Raw genomic sequence first — 13348 nt, 5'->3', positions numbered from 1 at the left:
ACTGACATAACGGAAAGCATGAGGGAGATGCCTTTGCTTCTTCACATCAATACAAAATCTGAAAGTAGCTGCAGTCTGGAAGAAAAAGACAACTGTCATCATTGTATTTCTGGGTTCTAATGTTAAGGCAGGCCAAACAACTGCAGAGGACATACTTTATTTGCTCCTTTCTTATCAGGAGCTTATCACAGGCTTCCTGCCGGATTTTCACTGACACTTGGTTTTGAGAAGATAATAGAAACTGCTAGAGTGAGTGTGATATAGCATTACTGTATGGTATCTGTAACTGCATGGAGTGTAACTGCAATGTAGGCTAGTTAAAGAGCAATATAGCAAAATTTCTTATAAATGAGTAATATATACTATTCAATCAGTTTTGACAAAGCTGCAGGGCTGGTAATTGTATAATTCTTTATTAGAAGCTTTTAAACAATACCTAAGAAGGCGACATGTGCACCTTGTTGTGACCACACATGGCGCAAGTCGGAATGACAACAGATGTCATACTTCTGAAGCGATACTGATAACAGCCTCTGAGGTTTTCCAGCGTGCTGCAGGCACCACATTATCTCTGAGATCTTGCAGAGAAGTCGCACATTCCAGGTCATAATTCACTTCCGATTAGCGGTAATGGCAGCTTTGTTTTGCTTTTTTCTTCCCTAGTTTCGATATAAAAAACAGCTATTTCTTGCAAGCTTTTTGTGACGCACCCACTTGTATATCAAATGTTAAATTTTGCACGGAAGCTATGTACACTAGTGAAAAATTTGATTTTTAAAAGTTCCAAAATTTCACTTCCATCAAAAATTGCTTTTAAGCTCCATTCAATACTCTCTATCTCATTAGGGTATGAGACATATAAAGTGAAGAACAGACAGTAAAAGTTCAACTCATTTTCTTCCTTAGCTGCATACTGCATATACTGTCACCAAACCTGGATCACCGTGTAAAATTTCACACCACTAAATAGCTAATTTATAAGCAATTTGTCTACGTGGTGTTTCTTTCTGAAATTGTCATACTCTATTTAGTACTTGAATTGCATTAATTCAGCATCAGTTACTTTGACCTTTTTGGCCAGACTATGTTTGAAAGTTCTGAAAGGCATGAATTCTCTTTTGTAGAAAGTGGCTTGCTAACCGCACGTGCTGGATAGTGGATCATTGAGCTAGAGCAGACCACTGGCTCTTGATCGGCAAACATCACCTATTATAGTGTGCCAAAAGCAACAACTGTGCTCGGGTTACCACAGGAACTGCAGCCAGAGTGGTAGCGCTCGTGTATCATGCAAGTCTTCACATAGAGCCAGGCAAGCCCTTTCGGTGTATCCTCTCCCTGCCTTCCAGGACGAACTCATCATTTGTGATGGCTGTGATCGAGGTTACCACATGGTGTGCCACAGGCCGAAGCTGACGCACAGGCCACAACGTAAGTGATCCATGTCTACATTCTTCTTGATGTTATGTATGTGCTTCGTTTCGCACATAGCCGGCAATGCTATGGAAGCTACACCATAGACATCTCACTGCATATATTTGCCCATGCATCAGGCAACATTGATGCCTTAAGGTAGCACGTGTGGGTTTATTGACCAGTTGCTGTCACCCCAGATAGATCACATACTCGTGACACCTGCGGCAGAAAGGATGTTCCACATCCACCGCCAAGGTTTGCGAGTGGTGGCGCTGGCTAACACTCACAGGGTTAGTATTAGCAGTAAAACATAAATACCTCAGAAAGTGGATGGGGGAATGGCACCGCGGTAGCTCAACAGGTAGAACATCGCACACGTAATGCGAAGACATGGGATCGTTCCCCACCTGCGGCAGGTTGTTTTTTCAATGCATTTTAATTTCCATTAATTTAGCATTTCTTTAATTCACTCATAAGTACAATTAATTTCCCCTATGTTGTCCTTGGCGTCATTGTTTGTTTGCTTCTTATGACATGATACTACCTAGTAACATTTGGCTTAGGTAATGTGAGCATGTGCAGAGCCATGTTCTTTTGAATAAAGATCATAAGCACAAAACTGTGTTAAATTATCTGATATTCAATATTAAAATCAATCTTTCCATTCTTTTTATTATTTGATTCAATATTCGATTTGAAGTTTATTATATTCAGTATTCTTACAGCACTAATCAGTAGTCTACAATGTGTCAAGCAGGAGTGCAGGCAGCACACAAGAGGCCTAGGCAATCACATAGGGGGACATGGCGGCAATATTGTTCAGCCTTCTGGAGTGGGCACAGGTTTGCATCATGGTGTCTGACCTTTCTTTTCTTCTGGTGTTTCCCATTCATTATATAAAGCAGGGTGGCAGAAAAGGCACAGAAGGACAGCTTGAAAAACCCTCAGCATCCTAAATAAATATCAAGGCAGGGTAAAGAAATTAAAATAATGTGCAGCATGTGTGGCAATAAACTGCAGCACACACACACACAAAAAGGCGCCGTAGACACATGCACTTGAGAATGCTTCGACTTCTGTGGAGTTGCTGCAACAATCTCCTATGGAGCTCCTGTAGAGTGAGTAAAAACATTATTGGAAATAAATAAAATAAGGCGCGATGGTTGGGGCCCCTATTTCAGGGCCCCACTGGCACGAGTAACCCGCTGGGCATGATCCAGAAGCGCCAATTGGCTCTCCCGGCCCTCGTCCGCAAGCCACGTTTCCCACTGCCTATTCCTCATGAGAGGATGTTGGTGGCTGTAGAGATTTTCTTGGAGCTCACCTTAACTCGTACATAGAACTCGCAGCTGATGATGGGAGACAGCTAATATGGCACAATCTCATGAGCATTGCTGAAGTTAGGGGTGCAAAATTTTTTGCGTTCTTCTAATGTGTACATATTATGAAATTGGAACCGCATTCCCATTAACATCATTTTCATTGCAGGTTACTGTTTGTTCAGACATTAGTTCCTGTCTTATTCCTTGATTATTTCTGTTGGAATTGATTGTACCATTTTATGTTTTTATTAATCATTTCTTTTTTCTTTCCTTTCTTATGCTAACTGCCTGTTCTAGTTCTTAAAAAATTTATTATGCCTTTGATAGCAGGTATTTTAAATATCTTTTATGTTTATCTTGCTTGTTTTACAGTTGCATGGCTTGACATATTTTTTGATGCTGTTGAAGAATCTGTAACCCCCTTTTTTTCTACAATGCTTTTGCACTTAATGGTATATGAAATAAATAAATGAAAACACATTTTTTATTCCTTCATTTTCTTAATGTTCTTAGAATAGCCCATTCTGCAGTTTTCATTCTGTTAAAATTTTAAAATAAACTCATTGCAGGCAAGTGGCTGTGCAAGGCGTGCTGTGATGTCACGAAGAAGACTGCTGGTGTCAAGATCAAAACTGGTAAGCAGGAGCAAACATTTAGGCTGTCCTTTTGCGTAGTCCCTTCTGTAATTCATATCACCATCTTAAGGTATTGTTAGCTTGCTTACTTATTTCGTTACAGGCCTCGTATGAGGCATTGGGTAAGGGGGGCATCACAGAACGACTAGAAGAATACATGTAATCAGTATATAACGAAACATAATGTACATACATTTTTAATAGACAGTATAAAATTGTATACGCAACATTTGATGCCAACACTAGAGCATTGCACAAAGACAAAAGATACAGTTCTTTCAGCGAACACTCTACAAAAATAGCCACTGCAATGTCATAGAACAAATGTTTATCTCCTCTCTGTGGTCCAGAAGTGGACAACTCAGTCGGGCTCCCGACACCATGCGACTCCCCCGTGCCAGACGAAGAGCTCAAGGGCTTCGATGGAGAGCACACTGACCTGTAAGTTTTTGAAGTGTTTTTGTGGATTCCTATGGGTTTGATGGTTGGACTGTTTTACTGCAGAGATTACTTTTTGTGCATTCCTGGGTTTAGGTTTCATTAAGCTTTCTTTGTGGTATTTGATGGGTGTGGATGCTTCGGGCAGTGGTGATTGGATGGAAGAGAGGCGAGTGTGGGTGGCTTGGAAGGGGACAGCACAGAGAGAAGGAAAGTGTGAGGTGCGTTATTAGCATGGTGCCTGATTGGTTGACGCAATCGATGCTGCCTCAGGGTGAAGGGAAGACCCTGCACTGCAACGATTAGTCGTCACAAGCGATGACGTTGTCGGGCCAAGGCGGTGGAGCAAATGAGAAAGTTTCGCCGACACCGATTCCCACTGTGCATGGGACTGCACAAACGTAGTATAAAAATGAGAATGTCAGGTATAGCTGCACAGTGGCTTATAAGGGACGCTGTAACGCTGTAATCGAGGGCTTCGGAATAATTTTGACCACCTAGGGTTCTCAGTGTGCACCTAAATCTAAGTACTCAAATGTTTTTGCATTTTGCCTCCATTTAAGTGTGACTGCTGTGGCCAGAAATAGAACTTGCGACCACATATACAGCAGCACAATGCCATAGCCACTGTGCCGCTGCGGCAAGTCTTATGACTGAGCGGTCACAGAAGCTGGTGAACGAAGGACATGCACACTTTATGATAATAAGGTTGAAAGACTCGCTGATGTTGCTTCCTTTATATTAATAACAACAATATGTTCTGTTTACATAATTATAACGATGCCTTCCTTGTGAGGCAAAGTGAAGATTCTGGGACAAGCAGACCTCTGCTGTTTCACTGATGTTTTAACTGAAAGCATTGGAGGTCTTGCAGCCAGCTGGAGAAATGTGTAGCAGTGATCAATATGCTTGCATGGGCAGTGGACTATTGCAGCATTCTGTGTTTAATAGCATGCTCACTTCTGGAAGAAAAATTAGGAGGAGCATTAGCAATGACTTTAATTAGAGCACTAACATTGATTGGCTGTTGTGAGAAAACCTACATGAAAGTTTGACATCTTGCGCATTTAGGTTATTGAATGAATGACCGCATCATCATGTAACCATGATTTTGCATGAAGCTTCGGTGTATAATTCTTGAGCACGTCCCTGCCAGCGACTTGCAACCACCGGGACTATGTATGACAGTTCTACACATGTCAGTGAAACGAATGTTTGACAACCATTCCATGTTTTCAAGTCAGTGATGTGACCAATTAGATGCTGTTGACGAGGTTGTGTCGCTGCTGAGCATGTCACTGAACATACTTTCATTTCTTCCCAGGTCGGCGTACTACATAGCCCTGGACAAATACCCAGATGTGGTTCCTGATGCCAAGGACTGGTCTGTCGAAGAAGTCGAGAAATTCTTTGTGCACATTGGCTTCCCAGAACAAGCGGTTGCATTCAGGGACCAGGTGAGAGGCTTGGATAGAAAATGCATGGGAGAACCATGACTTCTGAGTAGGGCATGTTCATGAAAGGAGCAGGCTCTCAAAGGGGCCACTTCTTCAGACAAAAGTCCCCATTAGCAGTCGCCTGGCACTAGTAGTTCTCAAGAGCGGTTTGCATGCTCTTCAGGCTGTGTTGAGATATTTTTAGGGTCTGCAAAAGCATGACCATTACTACAGCCTGCTCTTTTTATAGCCAAATGACAAAGGTAACATGCAGAAGTATATATGTCAGATGCATTATGGGGATGGGTTTGCACAAGGCTCACCCTATGAGCGATTCAGGAAAGGGCACAACGCTCCTTCGCTCCACAATGCACAAAGGTGTTACGGCAAGGTTCGTTGACTCTACGATACGGCTTAAAGAACGCTCTGAAGTCAGATTGCCAACAAGCTTAGGTTTATTGACCTGAGATATAGCACTGTTTGACAGTCACCGCTCTTGCAGGCTAAGGCTCACCACAATAATGATTGAGTATGCGTGCCCGCTGTGTAGGGCTAACTGGGTAGCGGTCCATCAAGTGCAACAATGAGAAGTCGTGGGAGCAAAGCTTCCACATAACCAACTCGTTGCAGGCCTGTGAGAATCTGCCACGGCAATGAAGCGCTCAGAGGTTGAGAGCTTGAGTGGAGAGGGAACCCGGGGGCCGTCACTCTGGAGGCTGCCACTCGGGAAGCCGATCAGGGATGTATGCTTGCATGGTGACTTAATGCTTGGAGAGAGAAGCATGGTTTGCATGGGAAATCAGCTTCGGCACGTTAGCTGTGCCTTGGGATGGCGGTTCCCGGAGACTGAGCTAAGCACAACGCTTAAGCTGGGGTACAAGGCAAGGCGTGAGAGGCACCTCGATTCTCTCAGCATTTACATTATTTTGCATTTTTCAGACTTGATTACTTGTGCAATGCTGTAGTGCAAGATAGCGAGACATTTGAGAAAGTCATGCAAGCTTCCCTGAACTATATATTGTCTTTTCCTTAGTCATACATGGTGTAATAGCTTGTACGCTGAAAGCATGTGTGTGTATTAATTCGTATCCAATAATGTTGTCACAAGAATACTTCATTTGGCTACCACTTTTAGACAATTTAAGGGGACATACTGTCTTGCTGTGCTTCATGCCCAGTGTACAAATGTGCATAGCTTTAATGCAGAGTTTTTTTATTCCTCACATAACTGGCTATAAGCTACTTTCTGTGCTTCGACACGTGCATGGCAATATTGTGACTGCTTATTTTGCAATGCAGCAATGCAAAGAACTCGTACCCACACTTTAATTGGAAACCTGAACAGCCATCTTATGTACAGTCTAGTGCATCATCATGTATACAAAAAAAATAGCATTTTCAAGCGATTGCACTAAAAGGAAAAGCTTGACCATTTTGGCTACTAGGCGCGAAAACACACACGACACAAGGAAGGAGACGGGACAGAGCGCCTCCTGTCTCCTTCCTAGGCGCTCTGTCCTGTCTCCTTCCTTGTGTCGTGTGTGTTTTCGTGCCTAGTAGCTAAGATGAATTGTGACCAACTCGCCCAACAAGACGTCCTTTTAAGCTAGACCATTTGTCTGCTTAATGAAAACCTTATGATCTGGTTATTTTTTGACGGCCTCTCAAGAATGATACTTAGCGCTCAGAAGCATGATAGATGGCTGGATGATAAATTTCTAATTTTTATACACATGCCACAGTCACACGCTCGTTTTCTTCAGTCATTCAAACCAAATGCCATTGAAATCCGCCTGCTTAATTATGCGAGCTGCGGAACAGAGTCAGTGGACTTGGGGATTTCAGTGCCCTTTGATTTCACTGGTCAGTGAAGGCGAGCATGTGACTAGTATTACAGAACTTCATCTTAATGCTTGAACTCCCACTATCTCACCTGGAAAACTGCAAAACATTTATCACATTTTCTTTTACTTCCCCAAGGAATGAGCATGTAATGTGCTGACTGAAAAAAGTATTAAATATATCCTGGTTTTCATACTCTGGGAAGACATTGAATAAGAAACGATGTTTTGAGTAGGACACATACATTTTATATCGTAATATACGAAAGGTCTTCAATAATATTCCCTCAACATATGACAGCAGGGCAAATATAAACTACAAAATAATATGCACAAGTGCCCTAACTAAGAAGGAGGCATTGGTATGCACGTGAGTTGTTCACAGTGAATAAAACAATATAAACTGCAGTGTGGGCAAATGGTAGTCATTCTTGGCGATATTGGTACTCATTGGTAGGACATGCACAGTTTGGACTTGGGGCCTAAAGGGTTAAACAGCTTATGCAAATTCTTGGGGTTGAAGACTAGTCATGTCAGAATAAACCCTACTCATTTGTTTTCTCCCCAAACTAGGAAATCGACGGCCGGTCTTTGCTCCTGTTGAAGCGTAGCGACGTCCTCACAGGCCTCTCTCTAAAGTTGGGGCCTGCGCTCAAGATCTACAATCACATCAAGAGGCTCCAGACGGGGTTGCCAAATGGACACCTCTGCTGAAACCAGACCAGTCACAATGCACCCGAACCTTTCCCGTTTGTTCACAAGTATGCGCCGCCATTGTACATATGTAGTCTACGAAGGAAGGACTCCCAACCACCCTTGAAATCTAAGCAGCTTAAGGGAGGACATTTCGCGAAAAAGCTTCACTTGGTGATCAAGTGGTTGGTCGGGACGTTGTTCTTTCGTCATGTGTGCGTGTTGCTGAGAAACTGTTGTACTCGCAGAGTTGATTTCAGTAAAGATCGCGAGGTTGGAGGAATGCCATAGGGCAAAGTTGAAGCGGCATTAGTTAGAGCAGGTCACTGATGGCAAGAACAAGATTCAAGTATTACAATGGAAAAAAGAAAAAGATGAGGCATAAAGCAAGAGCTGAGGGGCACACAGAATAGCAATTGTCCAAGTACCTAAGCTTAACGTTCCAGCACTTGAACTGTAGTAACCACATACCTTGGTTCTTATTTTATGTTGTTGTTAAACCAATTCTTTTTTTTTTGTATGTGTGTATGTGTGTCCTCTATTGTGTATATACATTTATTCAGTTATAGGTGACACCTAGTTGGTTGTCAGCACTCCGCATGCCTCTCGTTTCCTGTCTTGCGCCTTCTTTTTTTTTCCCGCATTGTAATATTTAATTCGCGTTGTACAATTTTCCCAAGCCTAAACCTTACTTAAAAAAATAAGTTGATGTTTATGGATCCACACAGAGGTCTTAGTAACAGTCGAACAGTAGTTTCAAAATGTAGATACATGCTTTATCTATCAAAGGTCTGAACTGGCTGACGATACAATCGTCCAACCTAGCAAAGGTCTGGTGGATTGGTTGGCGATAGCAAGCTATAGAGTACTTTGGAACCCAGTGCAAAGGTCACATTAAATAGAAGACAACACCCTGAAGTGTGATTTGCCTTCTATGGCGTTCATTGGCCTCCCACAAAATTTGTCCTTGGTACTTGGTCCCACTACTGTTCGCCACAAGCATTCAACCTGAACACTTGTGTTTCAAAAGGTGACCAGTTACCAGTTTTACAAGCGAGAGTTCGCACTTCGACATAACTGAGAAGAGTGGAAGGTGCATCTGCTCTCTACAGGTTCAACAGCACCACCGTTGACCGTGAAGTTCCGCTGACATGTTTCAACATGCCACATGTGCACTCATTGATGGAATAAACAACCTTCGTTCAGTTTGTGCTGCAGGCCTATGCTGCCAACAGTGATGTTCGATTTGGGGCTGCTTTTTTTGCGTGCTACATTACAGCTTCAGGCATTTTTAAGTCCTTTGGACGCATTGTCCTTGTTTTATTTAAGCATTCTGCATCGCAGCGTTTCTACATTTTTGTTTGTTGTGTTTCTTTCGTGGTGTAAGAAAGTTTTGAGAGCATGGACACGGCATTCGACTGTCATTGGCATGTTGTGGGCAGCAGAGCGAGATTTGTTGCAACTACAAAAGACGACCCCGTCTCTGGGTGGGGTGCTGCAATTGTCAAAATGCATGCAACTTTGTTGCCTTTAGTGCAAAAGGAAAATAACTTTCTTCAAACCTCCCTGAAACAAGTTTGACATTTGCTGCTGTGTTGTGTGGCATTTAGAGCTGGGAAACCTTGTGAGCATACTTATGGGAACTGTGCATTGTTTGCACAGTACGGGACTGTCCAAGTGCAAACCACACATACAAGCTCTACATGAACTTGTACTTACCTCCTTCTTAGGTCTTCTCATGAAACTTAGGTTGACGGCATTTGTGCTTCACTGAGTAGCGTGTGACAGCTGCAACAATCTAGTACTTTGTGGCTTGCCTTTTCATTGAATATACTGTATTTTCGTGCGTATAACCTGTCCATGTAATAATCTGCAATTACAACTCTCATAAAAGGCAAAAAGGGTACCCCTTTCCCCTCCTTCCCATGCATAATTCACGCAAGTAACTGTATGCAGTGTTAAAGTTTCTTTAAAAGCAATCAGGCACAAAGTGATGACCCAGAAATAATTTTGACTGATACGGTGATGCATTGCCGCTTTCACTGCCACTTCCTATTGAAATACAGTATAGTAGCTTCAGAGCAATGTGAAGTACATTCGTAAGTAATTATGTGTGGCTTTATCATTGTTCACTTCATGTTCCTATGAAGCAGCACTTTATGGCAAACGTTCCGTATAGCACACACAACCCACTTTATATGTAAATTTATGAAGTATTTTTAATGCAGATCATACGCACAGAAATATGGTAGGCATGCAGCCAAGCTATTGCATATTTCCAGGTGGCACCGCGACGCCAGGCAACATTGCAATGCCTGGCTGCATTCTGGCGGGCTGTAGTCAGACTCCGGTGCTTGTCTTGGCTTTTGCCTATATATTTATGTACAAAGTAGAATGACTCAAATGAGAGTGGTCAAAGGGATCAAGGAATGTATGAGCTTTAGAGGCATTAGCATAGGCAGGTGCATTTGAAGCAATTTAGTGTCGCAACCATTTTTCAAAGGGGGGACATCTCCACTTCTCCGCCAGCATAGCTGTCTTTTGGATGTTTAGCCAAAGTTACCTGCCACATGTTGCACACTAAAGTTTTGTGTGGATTCTTCAGTGCGGCTGCTAATGACGGGCTAGAGCCACTCGTTGTGCTCTACGAGCATGCGTACATGTTTTATGCAACATTATTTCAGCCACGTCAGCTGCCTTACTTAGTCCGATGCATTTTGCGTCGTCTTGGAATATTGAACTGCGCCGCACTTTCTTCGCGATGGCGTGCCCCTGGGTGCAGCTACTCGGCTTCTACTGCACACTTGGAATTTGTCGCTTTTGCCCTCAAAGTGTTGTGAATGACATCGCTTAAACTCCGTTTTGTCACCAGCAGTTGCAACTGCAGTGAATTCGTGAACAAAACTTCACTGTGCAACACGTGGTGATTTGCCTTTGCATAGTGGATAGTGGGATGGGCCAAGCTGAACTGTATATCAAAGTTTGTGCAATAATCATAGATGACAGTGACAGGTCTGTGCACTTGTTTTGTGTGACTTGCTGAGTCGATGCCATGCGTGTGCTCAAATGTGCAGAGACTGTGACAAGACTGGCCACCTCTTGCCAGAGGCATTGCAGCGGCTTGTAGTTACAATAGAATGTTTTCCTCCTGTGAAGTTGAAAGGGACATGACCAGCTTATTCAGGTGTTGGCGAGATGGTTGCTGTACATAATGTTTATAGAACACAGCATAAGCTAGCACGTCGTTATAGTAGTTAGCAAACTTTCTTTATAGCTTTCCCAGAAAAGCACAAGGTGCTCTGATACTAATGTACGGAATACCAAGCTTCGTCCTGTTGATTGTGCCATTGCTTGGGATACAGTTTTGAAGCAGGCCGATAAGCAATTCAATTACAAGAGTCTACTGTTATAAAACTGATAATGAATGATTGATCACAGCATAAATTAGAAGAGAAAAAAGAACATCAGGCACAGTAAAAACGAAACGGTTGAAGACAATGTTTCAGCAGCCGCACGGGAGCCTTGAGAAGTACTTCAGTTCTTTGCCGTTTTAGTAATTTACTGTAGTGAGTATCTTTGTGTTCTGCTAGTGCTATAACAGCTTTCATTGCACTATGCGTGTATATTGCCCGAGTCTTGAAGCTAAGGGTACCTAAATTGAGCTCAGCGCCTACATGAGAAGTTCGTTACTTTCGGTGCGTGGCAAGAACACATTGTAACGCTGCAATGTTCTCCTGTCCAGTGGCGACTTGACCGTGGCAGTGTGTGCCAGTGTTGGCTGTCCCTCCCGTTCAACTTCAAATCACATGGCTATTGTACCTGTAGAAACATGACTGGCATCACAGTGTAACAGTCTCACGTAAGCTGGGCCCCATCGACTACGAGAGCTGCTCTCGCGTGCCATTCTTTCTGTGTTCACATCCCAGCTTTCATCGTGCAGCTTAGTTGCAAGCCATTTGATCATGTGTGAGCACGATGATGTCTGTTAAAATGCCATTAAGTTGCATTGAATGTTCCGTAAATAAGGGAGCCTTATATAAACTACTTTTCAGGCTAGCTCATTTGTGCCGGCATTATGTAACGAGGTGGCATTCAGATAAAACAGATTTAGCATAGTGCCTGTGCTCTACCATTGCCCCTACTTTCTTGGCCACCCACCAGCATTATGCATACTAGCCAAGTCACACCAGGTGTACACATGCTATGGACAAGCGAGCCTGCATAGAGCTGGCAGATAACCAATATGGCAGGGGTGACGCTGTGCATAAGGTATCTCATGCTGTCTTTTGCAGGTAGCTCTTGCCTTTTTTATGCGGAATGAATCAAAAGTATATATCTGTTTTCGTGATTCTGGACTAAAGAATGCAATTTTATTCATCAAAAGGAACGGTGGCTCCCTCCATCCCGAAGAGTGAAGCATTCGCGACGCAGGCTGTAGAATGTAAAGTGCCTGCTGTTCTTTGAAACAAGAAATATTAAAATTTCCACCAACCATTGGCACAAGTGGCCAGTAATTTTTATTCACTTGCATGCAGCAGGCATGTGCTGCGTACGAATGTGGTACTAGATGGAATTTAACACTGAATGCAACCTTCACATGAAATGCAAGTGCAAATGAACAAGCAATCAAGCTGGTGTGCTTGATTGTTAAGCCCTTGTGTGCTATACTCCCTTATTGAAGCAACATAGAATATTCTTGCCTGGCTGTGAGATTTGCCATGCCTGAGTGTGGCTGGCCTCTCTTTGTTTTTTCTTGTGTGCCATTGAACAATTTTTCACTTGTCATTGTCACCTGCCTGGCAAAAGGGCGAGAGCATTGTATAAACAAGACAGACATATATGTTGAATAAAGTTTGTTGAATAAGTTAACTCTGACTCCTGCAGACTCATGAGCAGCTGCATTAGCAAAACAATGCAAGAACATTGCACAATGTACCTGTTTTTATTTGCACATTTACTAATCGCACTACTTCTCGATGCACCCATGTTGGCTTAGAAAATGTTTTTAGGCCATTTCAGTAAGTGATAAAGCTTTCACACGTACAGCTGAACCTTCATATAACCGACTTCCAGTTAATTAAACCCTGTATGGGCCGACGAAATTGATCAAATTATTCGGCGGATCCAATTAAACCAGATGCAGAAAAAACGTCGGAACACACCGCTGATTCATTTGGCAGTATGTGCCCAATGCCTCCAAATCAAATGCGCACGCACTTTCTGTGTTTCCGAGGTAGAAAAATAATGTAGAGGTTGCATTAAGGCTCCTAAAAAAGGTAAAAATATAATGTGCACACAATGTTTTAGCAAGAAAAGTCCCAGTTCCACCTGACGGACAAAGCATTGATTGCGATATCAAATTATTAAAAAGCTATTCGAAATATCTTTGGTTGTTTTATCAGCTGCATAAACTGCTGTAAACATTTGCTTACTAACTAAATTAACACGCACGTTGTGATATGCACACAGGCAAATGCGAACATATCTCGACAATGACTGCAGAAACTCGCTGTCGGAACGCTTGCATGGTGAACAGCGGCAGCAGCGGCTAGCGAATTCCCCTTCCCTGC

The 13348-nt window shown here is 42.8% G+C and overlaps 1 protein-coding gene across 1 annotated transcript in view; it reads left to right on the top strand.

The window, feature by feature from the left end:
- Window positions 1-12653, top strand: part of LOC142560535 (histone acetyltransferase KAT6B-like) — a 35830-nt gene extending 23177 nt beyond the window's left edge. Inside the window, exons 4-8 of the mRNA XM_075672711.1 lie at window positions 1347-1428; window positions 3305-3370; window positions 3721-3811; window positions 5133-5265; window positions 7659-12653. Of these exons, the coding sequence (XP_075528826.1) occupies window positions 1347-1428; window positions 3305-3370; window positions 3721-3811; window positions 5133-5265; window positions 7659-7799 (513 nt within the window). The 3' untranslated portion in view covers window positions 7800-12653. The remainder of the gene's footprint in view (window positions 1-1346; window positions 1429-3304; window positions 3371-3720; window positions 3812-5132; window positions 5266-7658) is intronic.
- Window positions 12654-13348: the final 695 nt, after the last annotated feature.

The sequence above is a fragment of the Dermacentor variabilis genome, chromosome 10, assembly GCF_050947875.1.
Source record: "Dermacentor variabilis isolate Ectoservices chromosome 10, ASM5094787v1, whole genome shotgun sequence".
Classification (NCBI taxonomy): domain Eukaryota; kingdom Metazoa; phylum Arthropoda; class Arachnida; order Ixodida; family Ixodidae; genus Dermacentor; species Dermacentor variabilis.
This window is presented reverse-complemented; position numbering and strand designations above follow the sequence as displayed.